Source organism: Enoplosus armatus, chromosome 4, assembly GCF_043641665.1.
Source record: "Enoplosus armatus isolate fEnoArm2 chromosome 4, fEnoArm2.hap1, whole genome shotgun sequence".
Lineage (NCBI taxonomy): Eukaryota > Metazoa > Chordata > Actinopteri > Centrarchiformes > Enoplosidae > Enoplosus > Enoplosus armatus.
Genome location: NC_092183.1, coordinates 17,357,666 through 17,380,623, shown reverse-complemented (window position 1 = coordinate 17,380,623; position 22,958 = coordinate 17,357,666). Strand labels below are relative to the sequence as shown.

Here is a 22,958-nt window from a genome sequence, read left to right as displayed (position 1 = left end):
TCATCCAATGTTGTGTGCTCATGGAGGGGACAGCAGGGCCTGAAGCAGCTCTGAGGACCACGGAGGTCAATGTTTTTGAGCTGGCCTGCATGACCTCATTTGTAGGGAATGTCTGTGTAATTCAAGCATCAGAGCAATTGCACTGTTGGGCTAAATGTGTACAAAAGTCACTGTAGACAAATAGCTGAAAACAAGGCGTCACTGCTCCACTTCACGAGGCAGAAAGGCCACAGTCCACTGAGCGTGGCACGAGGCGCTCTCATCTCCTTGCTTGCCATTACAATCAAGGATGGTCATGTGCTGATTGCTGGTGGGACTCTCAGTTGCCTTTTTAAATCCTTCAAACTCTCTCCCGTCTGCTGCCAGAGCTCTACAGGCCTGGGCGAGGCGGAGCACGGGCAGGTGGAGGAGCTCGTCCCGGAGGAGGTCCCAGAGGAGGAGGAGGCAGGGAACTGGTCGGGGAGGCAGAGGGCGGAGGGGTGGGTGGCAGTGCTGGCGGGGCAGGTATGTGCAGGGTGGTCGGAGGAAGAGCCCGGTTGGGAGGTGGTGTGTAAGGGGGAGGCGAGATGGGAGGGGAGGGAGTGGTGGAGTTGGGAGGAGGCGTTGGAGGTAGCGGTGGAAGGGCGGAGGAGGAGAAGGATGGCGATGATGGAGGGCTGCTGGGGGTCGGTGGTAGGGTGCCCTGCGGCGGAGGTGGATTCCTGTTGGGAGGGTTGTAGATAGGAGATGGGTGGTGGTTGTAGTGTGGGTAATGAGGAGGCGGAGACTTTATGCGGGTGAAGTTCATGCATCTGCCCTGAAATTTGAAAACAGAGCAGATTTTAGAGGAACACATAGTGAAGATCAACAACATTCTGTGTGAACAACAAGTGAGACGTATTTTCTGTTTCACTTGAGATGGTCTCACTTAGGTTTGCTGCTCTTCCCCACACATTTCCAATTTTCCTCTCCACATGTCCATTTTTGATATGCATATATAATGAGATAGCAGGTAGGCTACTTTTTTCGTTTCATTGTGGGAATATTTGAGAGCGCTATAAAGTGAATGAAATGTACACTCAGAATTCAGACATTCAAATAAAGTGGCAGACAGTAAATAGTCGGACACAGCCTGGCAGCTTAACACACTAAGCACCAGCTTTTTCAGCTAGCTACTTAGCTGAAGCTAAATATGTTCATAAAACTATAACAGCCAGTGCACGTTGTGCGGCATACAGCTGCAGATTACTGTATAAAGCATGACACATTAAGGAGACCTTTCAAAGGGTTTTATGTTCTCAGCAATGTTTTTTCTTAAGGTCAAATATTCAATGTATGTTTCCCAAGGCCAATATGTTGAAATCACCCACCTACAGCTTATGGCCTACTGAAGTTATACTTCTTCCTCAAATTTGTGGTCAAGACAGTTTTCTTGACTTTAGACACATCTCCACAGTGGCTGAACAGTTCTTTTTGCAGTTTTCTGCAAAGATAGCCTTTACTTATAGCTTTTTGACATAGAACCCTGGGAACACAGGGATGTTTCCCAGCTAGCTTAAATTGGAAGTTCCAACACCAACAACTGAGCCAGTAAAGTATTAAACAGATGAGTGAAATGGGTTACATTTGTTTTTGTCAATTGGTGGTATAGAAAAAGGATAAATATATTGGAGGGCATGTTTTTTTTACTTTTCTGATAAACTTTTACTATATATGTCACTTTCATAGCTCCATATTAGCAGTGATTGAGTAGAACCATGTTTATCTAACGACCAAGACCAAAGCTGATATTTTTAGATGGTGAGTTCTGTAGGACTCACCATCTAATTTGTCCTTTACATTCTGACAACTGTATGTAATGAATATAATATTTGTCAACTGCTGTGTTTGCTTCTCATTATGCCAGTTTGGTCAAACATCTTCATTTCATGTCTGGAGCTTGGAAAATGACATCCTTCCCTGCTTTGACAGCTGAATTAGTCTAAGATATAAAAATGTCCCTTGCTGCTTTCTGTTACATGACTGCACTTTAATGTCAACAAATCTCTAAATATGCTGTAATTCTCAATCACAGTTTTAGTTATGGGCAATTATGTGTATGCTCTACTCAGCTGGACAATATAACCTGCCACCACTCTCTCCCAGTCTGAATCAAAGTGAGGTCATGCAAGAGAGACTATCATATTCCAGAAACAAGCTACACCCCGGGAGCAGCTGCACTGAGGAGATCAGGGTGTAGCAGTGGGCTAATAAAGGATAACAGCGCTGCTCTGTGCCTCTCAATTACCAAATGACCACTGAGACAAAATGTTGCATGTCATACATGCGGCAAGGAAAAATAAACCCAACTTATATTTTGAGTCCTTAGTGCCTGAGGGACAATTAACATCATGGACCTTAACGTCGCTTGGACTCATGCACTGTATTATAGTTTCAGCTAACATACAAATCAGTTAATACTGAGGCAAATATATGTGATTGCAAAGTGTTTTAAGATGTCTGATCTTGAGTTTTTAACCTGCTGTGTTATGCCCTGGGTTTGATTCCTTTACTAATTACGAAAAACACAGCAGTGTTTAGAGGCTCAGAAATACATGACGTGTTACAGGAACCTGACTTGGGTTTCTCTCAGGCAGGCAGTAGGATCAACTGCCTCCTCCCTCCCACCACAGCAAGTATTCATTTAGGGGAAGTTATAAAAGCAAGGCTTTGACAAGAGAATTTTAATTGCAACCAGGACAAGCTTGTTTACTGCAAATCATGAAGGATACTAGAGCCAGGCTTTTTTTTTCCAGTGCACTAATGAAGAGCTTTATAGTGAGGAGGACTCACTTGAACACTTCTAATTACAGACTGGTGTTAGCTGTACTCACTGTGCTGGAAAAAAAAAGCAAGGGATGTAACCCTCCGAATATAATCCCAGAGCTGGTGACATTGTTTTAACTGTGAGTGTAATAAGGTGAGCCAGTAGGCCCCAGGTGTAGCTACCCATGCTCCTCGACATAATCTGTGCAGATTGCTAGACATTTCCTCAATATCGAACTGCACTGCATGTTACCTGGAGGCAAGATAAACTGGCCATGCTGACTGATTGACAAATAAACAAGGGTTCGTTAGATCAAGTCGTAGCCAAACCATTATTTTGATAAGGTAACAACTTGTTGTTGACTTGACAGTTTAGTAAAAGTATAAAAACTTAACTGCTGACCATTTGCCAAATGACGACATTGGATTAGATTAAATTATAAAATTAATAAAGAGCATGATTCCTAAAATGAGCATACAAAACACAAAAGAAACATACATGAATGGTGTGGTGAAAGACAATGCAGGAGACAAATAATTTAAAAAGAAATTTGAAAAAGGTCTCATTTGGAATAAAACACTAGTGATGCATTAATTTGTTTTTGAAAGATTTATTCATCATTTATTTTATTATGTATTCATTCTTCTTCTTCTTCTTATTATATCTACATATACAGTATATATCAACACTATGACAGATTGATAAGAAATGGCAAAGAAAAACTCCCAAAATCTCTTCTAAGGGAAAATGGAAGGATCACACCGGAGGAGACCCCCTACCTGGGCTGTTGGGTGCCTCGTGGGATAACCCCACACATACACTTACTAATGTAATCATTTTGATACATTTTAATCTTTTAAAAGGGGGTTTGTGGGGATGATGATGATTACATTAGAGACACAAACTGAAATACATAAAGAAACAGGGACACTGGTTTCTTGTCCAGTCTCGCTGCTGTGTTTCCATCCAGACTGCCCCCTTGTTTGTTATGTTTACTGCGCTCCCTCTGCTCTTCAAGGTCCTCTTCCTACTCACCCGATGTTTTTTCATTTGCATTCTTAAACCTCATGAGCGTCTCTCTCTTTCACTTGTCTTTTAAGTCCCCAATTGCTGCGTGGAGGATGTCGCCCATTTCTTTCTGTGACCTAATCTTCTTGGTGAGGTTGTTGTTGTGCAGAGCGAGAGTCTACTTCGTCTTTCGCCTCCTTCAGGAGCTGTACAAGTTCTTCCTCCTTCTTCTGGGCCTCAGGCCTCAATACTTCCTACTACGTCCTTCTGTTCATTAGTCATTGCTTGAAGGTGCCTGAGTTCATTTACAAGGTTGTGGCACATGGCCTTCTCCTAGGACTGGACAGACAAACAGTTGACGTTCTCGTCTTCTTTCAAGCTTTCTGAGTCAAGCTCCAAGCTCCCCTGCTCTGCCTTCAAGGCCGTTGGCTTCGTGGACAGCTTCTCTGGAAACAAGTTCCCCTCAGGGAGGGGTTCATTTTTGTGCTCCTGTGATTCTTCGTTTTCATGTGACTCTTTTCTCAAGTTGTCTTTGTCCTGGTTTGGGCTGCCCTTTGCCTTCACCTCCCACAATGTGCAAATCTTGAGGGAGTCCTCCCTCCTGCTCTGCTCTTCAGTGCTTTTTATTGCTGCACAGTAGTCATGAAGTCTTGTTCGCCTCCTCCTTCTCCGCTTTGCACTTAACGGCAATGTCACAGACATTCAGCTCCTCCACTTTGTCGTCTTCGTCCTGCTGTGAGCTCCCTTTCTCCTTTAACTCCCAGAACTGTCGTGCCTTTCAGACTGCTCTTCAGTGTCGTCAGTCCCTTCTGCACAGTGGAAATTAGGCTCCAGAATTTCATTTTGGACGACATCCTTGCCTTGGAGTATGACCTTTATTTCCTCCTTCTCCAGCTTGCTCCCAGGTCTCAAACTTTGCTCACTGAGGAGAAGGCTATTGTCATTGAACTTTATATGTGACTAAATATGTTGCGCGTTTTGGCAGCGGCGGCCCCTCTCCCACACCCAATTATTTTAGCAATTTAACTTAAAAGTTTCCTGCAATTTTACATATTGTATGAAGTATATGATATATTTCTCTATAGGGAACAATCACATACATAAATCCGATATATGATAAAATATGTAAACTACATATATACTGTATACGCCATGTATGCCTCACACATACATGCTTATAGGTGTGATGTACATATAAGTCATCACTATATATGTATCTATCTATCTATATATATATATATATATATATATATATATATATATATATCATATACCTCCTCATACTGCACCCAGAAGATGTTAAAATTAAAAAAAGGTCCTCTAATGTCAGCTTTACTATGCAACAGTGGCTATTTAATCAGATTTTCTGTTAGTGAGATGTGTTGTTAACTGGTCCATAAAACACTGTAATGTGAGTGGAATATTTATATTTTGATGGCTGCACCGTCACATCAGATGGAAACATTTTATTGCATTAATTTGCATAATTGGATACACATTTCTACACTATCTGCCTGTTGTTGGTTGTTAACAACAGGTTTCAAATAAATCACATTTTACCCCTGGCCCCTGTTACAGCTGTGTGCCACCGTATACAGCTTTGTGAAAATAAACATACCAGCTCTTCCCCAGACTTTATACAAAGGCCTGTGTTTAACAGCAGACATCACTGTCTCTATAGTTTGTATATGCACAACTGAAACAAACTTAATATACTATAAATTACACAAAAACAGAGAGAATTGACAGGACAGATGAGTACATTTGACGTTAGAGATATTTTCTAACTTTGAGGGTAATGGCTGCTCTTAGATCAACATTTCTTACTCAGGGAAAGATGAAGCATTACATAAACTCTTGCGGGTGAGGGATTATTATATACAGACTTCCCTCAGACTCACTTGCACTTGTAGATCCCACAGTCTCAGACTACATGTCAGCTGCCAACAGTAGAGGTCATCGCACAGTTATCCACCCCCCCCCCCCCCCCCCCCAAACACTACAGCTGGCCTTTGAGGAATTGCATTTGGCTTTTCATAATGACTTCCCCAGACCTCTTTACATTGCAGTATACTGTAGCCAGACACTGCAGCCTAAATCCCAACTCACCACAAGTTTTCCCATGAGTCTCTCTGTGCACACTTCATTGCTCACAGCTGGTTCATTTTCTCAACCTTTTCAGATACAAAATAATCTCCTCCTTTGCCAAATGCTAATGCACAGCCAAGGCCTTACGTCAGTCGGTAAAATACAGGCTGATTAATGGGGCACGTTTGATACAAATCTGTGTACCTGAGTTATTCTTACCTTGTCACCCGGATGAGGCCTCATGACAGACACACGATCGTAGCCTTTTCTTATAAGTACCCACAATGCATCCAGTTTGCTCTATGGAAATAGAGAATAAAATCAAACTTTGAAATAACAATAATCTTAAATTGCCTTTATTCTTAAGGATAAAACAACTGCCCTTTTCTATTGACAAAAACTTGATCTGGTATCAACCCTTCTGGGCACTCAAAAACACAGTTCCGCACCCAGCACTCAAGCTGCAATGAAATGCCCAGTATTGTCCAATTCCTACAGCCATTTCACAGTGACAAACTGAAATGGTTTCAGTTCACTGTGAACTGACTCTTCATAGTTTTTAAACAGCAAATACTTTGAGGATAAGGGCAGAAAATGCAGCTGTTTTTCTTCACAAAACTGCTGGCTGTGCAGCCCTGCTCCCTGGAGGTCAGTCCAACAGGAGTCTGGTTTCTATTAGCAATCCCCCGCTGACTGGGAAGGACAACTCCTTTAACCCCATGCTGGCCCTGGAGGAAGGGAATGCGTGCCAGTAGTCACCTAAGCATTACTACCTTAACACACCCCATGCTACTTTCGCTATGACATTTTACTAATGCTGTTACTTACATATCCTCAGCCAGATTAACATGGTGTAATTTGTAACAGATGTTGTAACGTCATGCAGCACGCGTGCTAACAGCTAAAGAAAGCATTTGTCCCAACAGAGCTATTAAACAATTGTGAATGTTTTTATTAATTAAATGTAAGCTGAGCTATATTCACGACTTGTTGAACAAATATCTCACAAATCCTCTGCCATTTACTCATAATTCCTATATGTTTGCCATTTTTAGTTGTCGTCAACAATGAGATTGCAAGAGCATCTGCAGACCAAACACGTCCCCCTGACAGTTTCCTCCTGGCTGCTCTCTGGTGCTGTACCTTGATGGGTGAGTACCACTTGCGTGGCCCCGGGGGTTTGTGCATGCCGTTGTTGAGAATCCGCATGGGGGGCGGCACATCCTCCTGCTCAGGCATCTTTACTTTGGCATTTTTGGCCTTTTCCAGCTTTGCTCCTTCTTCGGTGGAGCCTTTCTCACCCCAGCGAACCTAATAATGCAGAGTATGGAGAGTCAGAGATTTATGACTGTGTGCCACACACTATTCTTAATGTTTTACATCATTGGTAAAAAGACAGTCAGAAGTGTCTAATTATGAGTTGAAATTCACAGATGATTTGCAGTGATTTGATTTCAGTGCAGCGTTACCCCAATGTGTAAACATGTAACATCTTAGCAGGTTACTTTTAAGCCCCCCGTCCTTAGTTGAAGAGCACAACAGATAGTTTAGATGACTTGAGATTTACTTGATCTCACCTCCATCCTTTTGATTCCCCCGACTCCTCTTCCTCCATAGTAGGAGGCATCCACAGTTGGCCATTTCTTCTTAGGGGCTTCAAAGTCTTCATCATCCTGTGGGAGAGTGACAGGAAGTAGGTTTTATTGTGAAATATTCATTAACGAGCCATTTGACAGGCTAACCAGCTACAATTAAAGGACAATAAAGGGGTAAATTAACCTTTCACTGTTTTTACATAAATGTATAGTTGCCAAATGAACACCTAGGAGCTGCCTGGTAAAAATGCCCTCTCACAAGTAAATACCTCTCTGTCTGCCCTCCCCACTCCAAACCCAACCCTTATTTTTGTCCCCTCTGTGCTGGTTGTCAGATCAGAGGAAATTACAAAGCCCACTGGCCAAACTTGTGATGTTTCAGCTCTTAATACATCCTGTCTGACTCATAATCTACCAGGATGTCAGACAGGGGAAGCTGTAATGAAGGCTGAAAGTTGTCTTTGAGGCCATGGTTGTCATTGGAGTCTGTATTTGGAATAAATTCAACAGTTAAACCTAATTTTCAGTTGAACTGATGCAAATAATAATAAATGCAGCCCGGTGTGTCCCACACATGTGAATTTGTTGGTCAAATTGAAATTTGTCGGTTTAATTTCACATTATATTCTACGAAGATCCAAAAGAGCCCCAGAGGATGTGATTTGAAAAACATGAATTGAAGTCTTGAACATAAAACATGTCGTCTTTAAAGCAGGAGGAAAAAAACAAAACAAAACAGTAAAAGTCAGGATTTCATTGTTATTCTAAGAGGGCGTTAACCCACATCACATTTGATGAATTACTAAACGAGTGACATCATTGTTTTGTGCCAGAAAGCGAGTGAATGACGCCGCATGGCCATTAAGGTTTAAAATGCATAAACTGAACAATTACACAACCTAAACACTGGCAGCTGTCTGAATCTTAAATAATTAGCTTTTCTTGGGAGGGGGTCACAAGAAACACATGAAGTGGAGATGGTGCAGCTCCTACCGAACTCTCCTCCACAGCTGCTGGTGGGGGTTCATGGATGATCTGGGGGGGGATTAACATGAGAGGAGAAGAAAGGGGGGAGGGAGGTGACAACAAAAGACACAAACACATGTATCAAAATTGATTTTTATATAATCTGCATGTCACAGCAACGTGTTCTCTGCGCGCAACAAGATGGTTGCACAACAACACGTGGCTGAGGAAAAGTCTCTACCAGCTACTTTACAAGAGCAATGCACTGACCTAGAAATCTGCCATCCAGATTGCTTGGCCTGTGGTTGTTGATTAGTAGAAGAGAAGAGTAATGGGCTCATAAATAAGGTATTTTTTGCTCTTACGTGCTATATGGAGCAATGTCATCCATAAAAGTTTATAGTATTTATAATTTTAGTTTTCCTATTTATCTGATTATTGCTGAGTATGTTGTACACTGCATGATTGCACATAGACAGAACATTAATGTCTTGTCCCCTCTTGTGCCTTTTCCCATATGTATGTCACCGTATGAGCTGTCAGTGTGTGTTTTTTCACCAGTGTAATAAAGACAGTTTCTTCTACATTAAATCCACTTGGCAAATTAAGTGATTCTGATTCTCATTTGTCATTTTCCTCCATGCTTCTCCAAATCCTGGAACACAAAACGATTCCCCATGGTAACCTAGCATCGCTTTCCTAAACAGACTTGCTGCACAGTATTGAATGTGCAACTAATGGACAAGAACAGAAAAAAAAGTAAAGGGAGGGACAGCCATGTTGTAAAAGCTTGACATCTCTCTCTGGCAATGCTCAGTGTTCCTGTTTCCAGCACTGGAAACATTGGAGTGGATTTTGAAGAGACGCTCTTCATTTGAAAGGAGAAATACAGATTTTGACAAAGAGTGGCTGGTAACAAGAAAGTTTGTTGAAATATTGTCGTGCTCTCAGTTTGACCACTGTCTAAATAATGGCACAGATGTGTTTTTCCAGGCGCATTTCCTCTTCTTACTGTATCCAGACCAGATGACTGTCATAACAATACTTATCATAAAACGTTTTTATTTCTGTTGACTTATCTTGCTTCTAAAACTCTCAACCCAAAACAGCCTATTTGAGTTTTTGTTTCCACACCACTAGCTGGAAATTCAAATTATTCAGCCCTGGTACTGATGGAAGAGTCTGCTAAGTCTTACCAGTTTAAGTCTTTTAGTGAATATACTGTGGAAGTATTGAGAGGTGAGACAGGGAGGTCACCTGCTGTGACCTCTGGGAACACAAATTATTTTAACAGCAGCATAATTACTTAAACACACATTCACCCGTTGGCCTTGACCTCTTCTGGTTGTGGACTAAATTCAGCTGCAGGGATCCAAAAGGGTCGTACACCCTTACTGACTCACAGAGCCTAACCTTCTCCCCATGGGAATGTTGTTTGGGTTAATAAGAAGCCTTAGGGGGCGTTAGCCAGACGAGACAGACCTGGAAAAGACATTTCTCTCTGTCTTATTGTAAACCATATCACTGCATTCCAAAAGTGTTTTAAGCCATCTATAATCTAAAAAGAATGGGCCAGAAGCTGTCTGTAAAGCAGCATGTGTGCATGTTTTGATTGATTGTTTTAGAAAACTCACCACAGTGCAGCAGAGAGGCCAGAACCACCAGAGGAGAGCCAAGATGAGGAGCAGCATCAGGATGAGAAGAGCTATGGCCAGGATGGTCCCATCAGACTGTGATAGACAGACAGACACGTCTACACAGACTGAATATGTAGAGCACTAAAAAAATGTAAACCACTTTTCTCGGCTGAATGCTTTGTGCAGGAAAGAGGTTCATTTGGTTTTATCTTCCATGGAATCAGTACTTAAAGACTGTGATTCTGCTGAAATACTTTAATTACTTAGCATCCATCATTTAGATGTCTTCTTTGTATTTGTTGTACTAGTTTGATATCTTTAGTTAGTGCTTTGTTTTGTTTACAGTTGGAATGCACAATTACCCAAAAGGATAGTGTTTTGAAGCTAAATGCTGCTACATTGTTTTGTACTCACACAGCCCACAGTGGTAATGGTGACCGAACTGGAGATGAAACTGAGGCCTTCGTTCATACTGACATAAAGGTTTGCTGCCCTGGAAAAGTAAAATGTCTGAGCTGTCATTTAGGCGGTAAACAGAGTAGATGGTGTCATATGAAACCTCACTTTTATTGACATAAGTTACAGGACTTACATCCCCTCATCTTGGAGTACTGGTGCAGGGCAGAGAAGATATGTATCTTCCACAATCAAAGGCTTCACCACTAGAGAAGAAGAGGGACAGGGTCAAGAAAAACAGCGAAAGAATCAATGAAACATTCCAGTCTTGTCTTGTGGTAACAGCCAGTAGTATTCACTGACTAAAGCTACCGAACCAGGAGGCTTTAATCACAAATCATGAACTGAATCACCTTTCGGATTATGTCACTGTTGAGCCTGATTACAGTAAGATTAGTTTATTGACTGAATAATGCTGCATGACTTCATCTAAATTCGATCAGTATTGGCCAATAAGAGAGGGGAAACCATGCACATGTTCACAGAAGTTTAATGATGTCACATCTTTAACTGTAACTCGATTAACAAACTGTCTGAGAGGAGTGTTTCTTCAAAACAAGTGCTTTGTTGTCTGCTGTCTAAAGACATCTGTATCCCTCTCAGAAACACCAAAACCAACTATTCCATCACAGCTTTTGTTTTTCAGGCAAATCTAGGTCCTCTCCTTGTCCAGCTGGCTTTTAGGAAAGCGGCTCCAACAAGCATCGTCGCCCAAGCCTGTCTGTTTATCCTGGCGGGGGGAGAGCATACCCCAGAACTGAGGAAATCAACACAAGCAGCCGCATGGGTCGTGGCTGCTCTTCTCTTGAAACACCATGCAGGATGGACGGGAGGGGTGGGGAGCAACACTGCCAAAAACAGCTCAGCGCCAATACAAACTGGCCCAGATACGGTCCCAATCAGAGTTCATCTCTGTACCCACCTTGCACTCAGAATGGCCTTGCACTATTAAAGCATGACAAATAGGACTGAGAGCCTTATAAATGACAAATTACAGCAGCAAGTCCAGTAAAAAGCTGACGGGACCTGATTCTGCAGATTTCCACTGTTTAAATCCCTGAGGATAAAGAGTCCATGTCATGGTGTTTTATTGGACTGTTTACTCCCCAAGTGTAGAGAGAGGTCATGTTTTACTGTGAGGTGCAGACCAGCGCCCAGAGTTCAGCTTTAACAAGCAAATTATTTTGAATTATGGCTTAAGATGATGCCTATTGGACAAGGTCGGCAAGGTCAATTTGCAGAGGATTATGGGAAAGTAAAGAAAAGTAAGAATTTATCAGACAGAATTTTGAAGGAATAGTTCAACCACTTGGTTTGTTGCTGAAAGCTTGATGAGTAGATGGCTACCACTGTACGGCAAATATGAAGCCAGAGCCCTAGCTTAGCTGAGCTTAGCATAAAGGCTGGGAGCAGCTAGCCTGTCCAAAGGTAACAAAATCTGCTGACCAGCACTTCTAACATTCAATAATAGCTCACTTTATATCTTGTTTGTTTAATCCATACAAGAAAAGAAGTGTAAAAGATAACCAATTGTGGTTTTACCTTCCTGGACTCTTGTTGCCATGGTGAGGAGAGACAGAAGTAAGGAAAACCAAGTGATGTTTTTACATTTCATTTTTTTTTTTTACGAATTAAACAAATAAGATATAACTTGTTGAACAGTGAGCTTTAGAGGTGTTGGTGGGTAGACCTTTGAACTACTTAGAGCTAAGCTAGCTGTTTCCCCCTGTTTTCAGTCTTTGTGCTAAGCTAAGCTAACCAGCTGCAGGCTGTAGCTTCATATTTAGCGTACAGACATGAGAGTGGTATCGATCTTCCCATCTTACTCTCTGCTGGAAAGCGAATAAACGTATTTCCCAAAACGTTGAACTATTTCTTCAAGTCTTGTTTCCCATTATTCACACAGTTCAATATTGTCCATGGCTCCATAGTTGCAACATCTGTCACCACAACAATGGATAGCTCAGGGGAGGACCTGCCAAATCCCAGCCCACCTGACTGTATTTGCTGCTGCTTTGTCCTGGAGACTCAAACTCAAAGATCAATTCATCTTGCAGTTATACATATTGCCACTTTCCTTTTTACCATTTCACCATATCTGCGAAGTATGCAGAGGGCTGGAATGGGGGAGCCACTGAAGGCGAGGGTAGAGATGTATTAGAGAGAAGAGAAATGTTTTTTCTTATAGCCGATCAAATGTTTATCTCCAGGCGAGCTAACCGTGGCCTAATTATTTTCATTATTTTCATTAGGAGTATACAAGTATGTTTGGATTGACATAAGGAGATCATTTTTTCTCAAATTGTTTCCATGTCCGCTGTTTGTCTGCAGGAAGGTGGATGTTCGATTGATACTTTTTTTACTTTGTTACAAGAATTTGACTTAAAGAGCAAAATGCCTGTGCTGAATGTTGATGGCATCACCAAAGTAACCACCGTTAAAGTGAAGAAAGCTGTCTCTCTGGATAGCTAATGTGTGCTGTCGTGCATACCATATACAGTATATACATGTGAAAGCAGAAAAGATGGTTAACCATCATGCAACATGGCACTAAACTCCAAAACAGACCTCAAAGAGAGCTGACAGCAGGACATTTTCCAATAATAAATTCCTCTATCAGAGTATGACAATGAACTCCAGTTGACTGATGGAGACATGAAGATGCACTGACATGCCAGCAGGTTAGAAAGGAAACACGTTTGTTCACCACTTCTCACTCAGAGGGGCAGACGTTGTTTGTGACTCAATGCTGGTGAATATTTTGCTTTGTAATTAGACCAGCACCTCCTGCCGCCACTGTGGCAAGCCTGGTGGATTTAATAACTATTACAGTAAGCCACCAGTAAAGACCGTGGGGAAACTGGTTGTTTCCTTAAGGCATTTTCCTCCTTCTGTCTCGTGTGTGGTACTCGTTCTCCTTTATCTCTTGTTTCTGGCTCCTTTCCAGGCAGTAAAATTTACCCAATGTGTTGTTTAAAACAGAAAGCCTTGATACCAGTAACACCAGCATGGCTGCTTGTTTGATCGTAGAGGATTCCAGCTGTGTGGCTGACTTGGTGTTTGACTTTTGGGAGACTCTGTGAAGAGTAATTCAGATTAATTTTACAATGGCCTGCACGCTCATCTGTTTATTCCAACTGTTTTTATTGTAAATGAACTGAGCGACCAGCTTTGATGCTGTGAGTCAATGTGTACTCAGTAAAACACTCATGTGTGATGAAACAGCACATGTGGTTCAGCAGGGTCAGTGAGGAGATGTTCAGTGATGTTTCACTCACTCTTTGTAAGGGTGTCGTTGATGCGAAAGCTGCACAGGACCTTATCGACATTGCGGGCGTGGAGGAATCCATTTCCTCTCACCACCACTTGGAAGGACTCTAAGTGAGGACAGGAGAAACACAAACGTCTCAACATGTGACAACATTATGTGGTGCTCTCAACAACCACTATTTCTCGTGTTACTGACTTGAAATGCCTTCAGTGAGGGAAAGAGATTTTGTTATCATAAAGAAGTGGGTGTAAACACATGCTCTATATCTATATCTGGTCCTGACAGCACTTTTTATGCAGAACTATCCTCTCACAAATTTCAAATTAGTTTGAAATTGTAATTTCTGTTATTGGAGTTTGTTCATAAGACATCCAACAGGGAGTGTGACCTCTCTGGGGGTTTAATTGATCCAAAACATAGGTAATGTCATGACTGTATGTAGGATAATCTACTGTACATTTCTTTGTCTATACATGACTTTGTTCATGTATGAGATAACATAATTCCCTAAATACTTCCTTATTTTGTATAACAACAATGTTTTAGGGTCATTCTGTTTTTTGTTACCATCAAATGGTCAAGCCTAATTTGTGGTTTGTGATATATTTAAAGGAACTTTTTTTGATTGCAATCATCATTAGTTTTACACATACAGCAGGAAGCCAATGTCCACAAGGTTTACATCATGTAGGGTCTACTAAGATGTGCTACAGTGGGAGGTAAATCTTTGTCTTACCTCCTGCACAGATACTAGAGGGCTCTGCTGCCAAGATTTCGATACAGGACTTCTTCAGGATCTGAGGAGATGAGGAGAAAGGCATTACAGAGATCATCAATGCAAATCTTTGAAGCAGCCAGCCAGCAAATCTCAAATGTTGGAATATTCTTAAATGCACCAACAAGGAGCCTTGTAATAGCCTCTGTTTACAGGGTCTGTCTCTTTCAGATTGTGCTAATCTATTCTCTTCTACACTGAGTGACTTTTATGTGCCTATTAATTAACCTTTTGCCACTAGGGTCTCTGGGCTTGAAGTTTCCATTTATTCTCATTTGTTTTCTGCTGATGAATCTGTATTCGCTGCTCTCCAGGAACATACTGTAGCCCTGAAGATGAGGAATACTGATTCATGACCCACTGCCCCGCTCACATGAATAAGCAACAGCTTTCAGTTGACTGTTAATCTGCTCCAGATGACAGTCAGCTGCCTGACCTTTAAGTCTGCTCAACAAACCTGGTAACCAAGTGACAACAGCCCCTTCACGACAAACTGTTTTTCATTTCTCGAGCTCGCAAATACACAATTCAAGTCAACGCCACTGAGGTGGGTCTTAAGAGATACAGCACACACTTTGATTATGTTTGGCCAGACGTCAGCCATGATGATCAAAAGCAGGAAAGTCACAGTCGCAGCAGGTTTTCCTGGAACTCTGTCCCTGGCCAGACTCCACAGACGGAATAAGTTGCTTCAAACCTATTTTGTCTTGTTTCCTGTGTGCTATTTGATCAGCGTGTAGACGGATTACAGAAGAAATGATGGGAGAGATTACATGAAGTCCATTCAAGCAAGATGATTTCCTACGAACCTCTAAGACATGTTCTTTTTCAACTGTCTACCAGTCCTCAATGTAACTGGTACTATTGATTACATATTTAATGTAAGTGCTGTTTTGCGGGCAGACCTGAAATGCTTACCGAGTCGATGACCCCCTGCAAGGCCTCAAATCCATCATTTACAGGGAAGACATGGTCCTTACTATCAGCAATCTTTGCCAGCTAGAGAGGAAACAAATTACAAGTGTCACAAGTGTAACAACTGCACACCTATTCATCACAGAATTAGTTAGTAGAAATGTATAACTACTTAAAGACACTGGTTTAAATGTTTTGAAAATAAAATTTTGATTTACAAAGCTTCAAATTTACAATCTTACTATCTATTTCACTCCTTGAAGCATCGATGTCATGAGACATTAAGGTACAGACTAAAACTTAGTAAAAAAAAAAAAACACACCTGTGTCTCATTGAAGTCCTTCACCCCCACACAGTAAACTGAGGCACCCAGACTTCGGGAGCGGTTGGCCTGTGAGGTATGCACAGATTCACAGCAAAAACAGGAAGCCTGGGTTCAATTACATCTCTGCGTTTCACAACATCACCCAAAAACAGTCAAAAAAAGGCTTGTTTGTCTGGCCTCTAACAAGAGCTTACAAGAAGTTGGGCAACACCATATTCCCGGTGAATAATATCATTCACGTGATATAACAATGTCACACAAATGCCTGAATGCCAAACAGAACACATAAGCCAAATACTGAATTTCAAAGTAATAATGCCTGTAATAAAACTGTAATGGTGTTGGCGCTAAATGACAACCTAAGGCAGCCCACAGCTGTCAAGAGCAACATTTCCAGCTACTGGGAGCATCAGCCCCACTTCATCCCTGATGTCAACATGTGTCTGAGGGCACTTTAAGCTGATTAAAGTGTCAGGCTTTTGCACGCCTTCACCTATAACGTCTGAATGGTCTGAGGAGCAAATCAATCATTAGATCCCAGCGCAGATGTGAGGGGAACGACTGATAAATCTGACAGACGCTCTGACCCCATTTTTCCCGACTAAAGAAAGAGGATCAAAGTGGTGATGTATAGGGGGGCAGTGTTTGATGTGATCCATCACGTGCTCAGTCACGTGTTTCACCTGGTTATAATTTGTGTGACCCATTTAACTTCTCTTTATCTCTCTCACCTCTCTCTCAGCGTAGTAGAAAAGATCTTCGTGCAGCTCTCCATCTGTTAGAGCTATGATAACACTGGCAGTACGATAACCTGCAGACAGAAAGAACTTGGTCAACCCTGCTGCAATTTCACACTCTTATCTTATCTTCCATTGCAAATAACCATGCAAAATCGAATCACTTTCCTTATAGCTCACAGTCTAATTTATTGTAATCTAAATCACACAATTTTTAATTACACCCCCGAAGGCCTCCTATTAAGAAATTAACACACTCATTCTGAGTTTTCACAAAGGTAACTCCAAGTCAAGGAGCAAATCCAAACCGTCACTTAACGCAGTGGATCCCACTCATGTTGGCTTGTAACACTTTGAAATCACATAAAGTCAACCCAAAAACCTTCACGCAGGGTTACATATTCCTTTGAGCTGTGAGCAGGTTGTTTAATTTGAATCATTTGTAGACCTGAAGCAGCCAAACCATCCAGTTTCTCAAAAATAGAAAGACAAAAATGTTACAGTCCTTTTCTCCTAAATTTTCATCTCACGGCCCCTCAGATATATCTTGTGACCCCCTTGGGTGCCCTGCTGCTTGGGAACCACTGACTTAATGGAAATACCCACAGACATAGACAAAATCAATCATACATTCAAAAAAGTTCTGGTTTGTACTTAGTTACTCGTAAAAATTGGCTTACCCTACATTAGAAACAATTTACTGTGTTTCCCTTTCTAAGAAAAGAAAAGTAATACACACCTTCAGTGTTTCCATAGTATATCTGCTCACTGGCCTGTGAAAAAAGGAAAGCTGGTTTGAACCAGTAGACTATCTGGTAGCATGCAGTGAATAAAGGGTCTCCTCCATGCTCAAACACAACAGTCATTTAGCTCTCTGGGCCATGTGAGACAGAGTAGAGATCAAGCAGAATTGGACATACAGAGGCCACTCACCCTCAGGATGCCCTCATGCATGAAGGTGTCTCCCCCAGGAAGAACCCTCTGGAGCTCCTCCAAACCTTTGCGAATGCGTTCCCTGAGCATAAAAACGAGGTAATCCACATTGTTGAAAATCTAATCTAATTGAAAGTATTTATTTTGTCAGATTCATTTGTGAACATACTTTTGACTAAAACCAGACACTGCGAGGCATGGTAACAGAGTAATAGTTTCCATAAGGGCAGCATTTGCAGAAAATACCAGCAATGTGTAACAGATGAATGGACTGAAACAGTATCGGTGTGTATTGGCTTGAGAAACTGTCACGCAGATAGGCAGGAAATGAGCCCTTTGTAGATTAAGATATGAGGGAAGCAGTGAAACAGTGAAAGGATTTTTGTGGCTGCTGAGACACTCTGCTCTCTGAAAGATTAGACACATAAACTTCCCACAATGCGTCAAAAACCACACGATGAAGTGGTTGTCCAGACCGACGATACTATAGACAGATCACAGTGAGGGAAAGTATCTCCTCTTGGTCATAAAAATTCAGAGGGATCATAACTGTGTGTGACCTGTGTCCAAATCTGGTATTACGCTCATTTCTTTCAGCTAGATGATAGAAAAGCAAAGGATTGAAATCAGTTTTTAGGGGATCTGCACCCACCTGTCTTCTGTCAAGCTCATTAAGATCCTTCCCTCAGTGGAAAACACAATGAAGGACATCCGCAACTGTGGACTGGAGCAAGGAGAAGAAAAAAAATATACAGATCAGCGATCATTTCTTGTTACATGTTTTCCCACATAATATGAACAATTTTCATATTATCATTTTACCTTATGAATTTATGAGCTAGATGTTCAACAAAGTGGTAGATTTCGGTCCAGTGGTTCTGCACACTCCCAGATCTGGGAAGAGAAAAACCAAATGAATGTGAGGATGTCTTTTTCAACCACTGCTGTGCATCTAAACTTCAAGACCTGTTATCTGTACTACTGTTTGAGTGTTGTCAAATTAGCAACAGACCATGGACATTTCGAGACAATGGGCCCCTGGGAACATACATTTAAAAGCCCTCCCACTCTTTTGACATAGGAGCAAGACCCCAGAGACACAAAATGACTACAAATGATGCATCACTTCGTAGTAGTTTTGCATGTCTTTGTGGTCGTTTTGTGTTTCTTTGTAATTGTTTTGCAACTCTTTTTTGTTGTTTTGTGTCCCTTTATAGTAGTTTTATGTCTCTTTGTGGTTGTTATGTGTTTCTTTGTAGTTATTTTGCATCTTTTTGTTGTTGTTTTGTGTCCATTTGTAGTAGTTTTGCGTCTCTTTGTGTTCATTTTGTGTCTCTGTAGTTATTTTGTGTCTCTTTGGAGGTTTGATCTTTTCTAGTCATTTTGTTGCTGCTTTGTAGTTGTTTAGCATCTCTTTGCAGTTATTTTGTGGTCATTTAGCATCTCTTTGTGGTCCTTTTGCGTGTGTTTAATGTGGTTTTGTGTCTGAAGTAGTCATTTTGCATCTCTTTGCAGTCGTCGCCCCCTGACCCCTTGCAACCCCTGGGCCTGTGCCCAGTAGACAAATAATCCATCAATGGAATATACTTCTAAAGCGAGAATAGACAGAGCTTGCAGAATAGTTCTGCATGACTAAATGCTTTGGGCAGCACAGCTGGCTTACTCTGAGGAGTAGCAATGATGTCGTACTCCTCAGATTACTGTTAACATCTTTATAATGCAGCTGCAATTATATCAGTGTTATTGGAGTCGGATGAATGTACCCTCATCAAGCCTCCATGCACCCAGCTCTGTGATCACAACTAGGTCAGTGTGGATGCTAATCATCTTGTACTCTATTCCCTCTTTGCTAATGAACTCAAATCTGAGCTGGTGCTTTTCACATTTTTACTTGATGTTTTTATTGGATTGTATAGCAACGACCACAAAGTCCTCTGTGTCATGCTCTGTTCTTGTTAGGAAACAAAGATAAAGGGATTAAAGATTTGGGAGGAGAAAATCTTCTCAGAAGTTATCTATCATCTAATCTAATTATCTAATTATCTGTAGATATCAATATACTGTTGCATCAGGCTTGCATGTATCAGTGTTGATGCTTACCAAAATGTCTTCCATTTAGACTGTGTTTTTATAACCCCACACCCCCCTGCAACATTTCTCAAAACACCTATTTTTCCATTGTTGCCATGACACAAGTCGCAGCACAAACAGCCCAGCCAACAGGCTGAAACATTGGAACATCTGGACGTAATGGAGAAAGGGCTGTGCAGACACGGAGAAAAGAGAATAGAGGAGAAGAGAGATCAGCCAGATACTGCAAAAGAACAGTGAGGGCAGGTGGAGGACATCACTGCTGAAAGGCAGGCTAATACAGTGAATTGATGCCTGACAATAAATGCTGTCATGTCACGTGTGTAATATAAATCTGTCTTTAAAACATGGCTCATGTTAACAATTACTCTCTATTACATACAATTGCCTAATTTCCTCTCAGAGAAACAGCAGTGAGCCTGGTGTTGGCACAGACTGACTGTGCTGTAGGACAACTGGAAAATCCATCACCATCTCTGGAGGGAGAGCGACGGAGAGAGATGGCAGACTGCAATCCTGCAACCACATCTTCCAGATAAGAAAAATGATTGGTTTGATGAGTTGGATTGTACATTTGTTGTTAACCTAGTTGGCCAACATTTCGGCTTACAAAAACAAGTAGTTTTAAGCCGGGTTTGCAAAACACAAATGTCATAAGGTAAGTTCTCTGTTACAGTCCAAAAGCAACAGCCTGGCTAAGTTAATTGTCAGTGCCAGAGGGGCTGTGTACATATTCATCTCCCGTATAAAGTGCTCTCCTTACAAGTCTCCTCAGTCTGGAAAACTCAGGTAAACACTGTCCATGTATGACACTGACCCTGTTTGAGAACCATAAACTGTTTTCACTTGACTGGCTTTGCTGATGAGATTGCTCAATTCCTGTTTAGCTAAATTTGTAGAGTATGGAAATTAAAGATTTACTTACAAATGTATCATGTGTACCCTCCAGATAACTGTAAAAATGATAAGAAATTATAGGAACCATATCATGCCTCATCAAAATGTTATTGATATGATCAGGTAAATGCTCAATGTGGCTGAAAGGAAACACAGAGCTCACCAAAAACCAGGTTAGAAAAACATGGAAACTGTTTCTAAATCAAGACCAATGTATCCAAATGACTTTACAGGAAGTACAAACATCCTGTGTCCTACTTGAGAGACACTTACTGTTAGAACTCAAAGAGGATGAAGAAATATAATGATGCAGGTCATTTATGAACTTACAGGCGACCAATTCTGGATAAAGACTGCCCACATGGTTCATGTTATGTTAATGAGGATGAACACAAAACACAACAGTAAGCTACAGTGCTTATAGTCTGTGCAGCCAGCAGCTGACTGATGAATGGGGGAACACCTAACACACCACTAATCATTACCATCTGTAGACACATGCCAAGCTGAATTATAGATCGAGGCCTATCAGAGTAATGCATCAATCTATCCAACCATTTTCCTGAATGATGTGACACCAGGGGGAGCAATGATAACAGCAATGGTGATGACATGAAAACATGTTGGCAGACCATGATGGGAGAAGCACAAGAACAACATAAACTCCTGCACATTTACTTACTATGCATTAATATGTTTTCATGATAAGGCATAAAGTAATACGTCATGATACCTTTTTCAATGCCATCAGCAGAGACAGGTGGAATATTCAAGTCAAGCTCAGTCGCTGGAGATAAACACAATGCAAGATAACAAAATTCCTAATTCAAAAATGAGTTATTGTTCTCGATATATTAAGTAATGTCTCTCATAGACTTAAACACGAATGGCTTTCACTTGTCAACAGAAACCATCCCATTCATCCATCCCTTCTAGGTGTTTCAGGTAATGTGTGCCAGGTAACTCACTTGTCCAAAACAAAGTAAAGATCAAAGCCTCCAAAGCATGAAGACGACCCAGCCTGCCTCCTGTCCTGGTTCGGTCCAGCATTACCAGCAGCAAGAACAACCAGCACAGCACCAAACACCACAGCAAACCAGGAGCTTCTACTCCAGCACGAAGGCATTATTCCAGTCTTCAATGGAGAAAAAGTTGGTAAAAAAAGAAAGAAAAAGTTGCAAAGTTAATCCTCCTTGCAGATTCTTCTCTCAATCCTGCACAGGCGTCTTCAGCATCAAAAAAGCAATAATCCAAAGGAGAGCAACGAGTGTGAAGTGGAGGGGGGGAGAGAAAGCATGAGTGTTGTGGGTCTCACTGTTGTCTCATCACTGGGTCCAACACAAGGATGAGACGAGCTCCACAACCTCCCACTCTTGCAGGTTTTTGTTAATGACCAGGCCATGCAACTGAGAGATCCTCAGATCCTGGATGTCTAAGAGTCTTTTCAAAACTCTCCTTGTATTTTCAAGTCTCTCTCTCTCTCTCTCTCTCTCTCTCTCGCCCTGGTGAGGATGAGAGTGATGAAGACAATACAGTGGAAACACCAGAATCGGCTTGCTTGTCCTGCCACCTGGTGGTGATAAGTGCCTGGTGGCTGCTTTTAAACTAGATCGTTATTAATATAAACTCAGTGACCCCGAATACTGTGAAAGTGCAGATCACCCACCATTATTATTTCCCATAGAGGTTAGCGAGTTAGCTAACATTAGCAGTTTACTGCACACAGCCTGTGGTAGCTCATAGCCAAGAGGCTAGCAGTCTAATCATTAAATGTATTTTCAACAACAAAGCGTTTATTCTGAATGCAAATATGAAGACATTATCAGCGTTGTTGTAATATTTGATGACATAAAAGTAGTATTAGACTAACGTTCCTTACATGTGTAGTCGTGACAATAATCAATGTAGTTAACGGAAGTTTGTGGAGCTTCAGAGCTCATATTTATCCAATGTAGTTTGGAGTGATTGAAAAGTCACTCATGCATATTAATATATTAATTATATGAATACATTTGTTTTTGTGCATCAATAATTATTTTAATAACGAATGTTATTAAAGTATGAGTATATATAGTACGCATATATTTTGAATTAAAATACATCCTCCGACCAGCGGGGGGCGATATTACCTGCATGAGAGGGGCCTAAGGAGAGAGGTCTGAGGTACTGCAGTTGGATCCTGTTGAGTTGTCAACGTAAATAGTGGGTGGGCTCAACTTGTGTTCACATTTGCAAAACCTACATGGGTAACAGCTCAAACAACTGAGTAAATAGCACCGTATGTATTAATTAAGGTTTGAAACCAGTTCTCATTCTGAAATACATAGTTTAGAGGCGCTGATAAGCTCACAGCTAATGCTAAATTGTGTTTAGCTAGCTAAAACGGCTAACAGTTAGCTAATATAAATTCGGGTAGCTACATAACTTGGAGTTTACTGTCAAATGAATAGTGTTAGCGTTAATTATCTCATAATTCAT

At 41.3% G+C, this 22,958-nt stretch overlaps 1 protein-coding gene across 1 annotated transcript; it reads right to left on the bottom strand.

Annotated features, from left to right (window-relative positions):
• Nucleotides 1-370: 370 nt before the first annotated feature.
• On the bottom strand, nucleotides 371-21,609 carry antxr1a (ANTXR cell adhesion molecule 1a). The gene is made up of 18 exons (XM_070904253.1): nucleotides 21,449-21,609; nucleotides 18,315-18,386; nucleotides 18,145-18,216; nucleotides 17,493-17,574; nucleotides 17,299-17,332; nucleotides 16,554-16,633; nucleotides 15,820-15,888; nucleotides 15,500-15,580; nucleotides 14,543-14,603; nucleotides 13,814-13,912; nucleotides 10,672-10,741; nucleotides 10,494-10,572; nucleotides 10,077-10,172; nucleotides 8,470-8,511; nucleotides 7,459-7,554; nucleotides 7,025-7,192; nucleotides 6,101-6,181; nucleotides 371-796 (listed from the first exon to the last, which is right to left on the bottom strand). Exons 1-18 carry the CDS (start codon nucleotides 21,604-21,606, stop codon nucleotides 371-373), a joined length of 1,866 nt encoding a protein of 621 aa, XP_070760354.1. The 5' UTR covers nucleotides 21,607-21,609.
• Nucleotides 21,610-22,958: the final 1,349 nt, after the last annotated feature.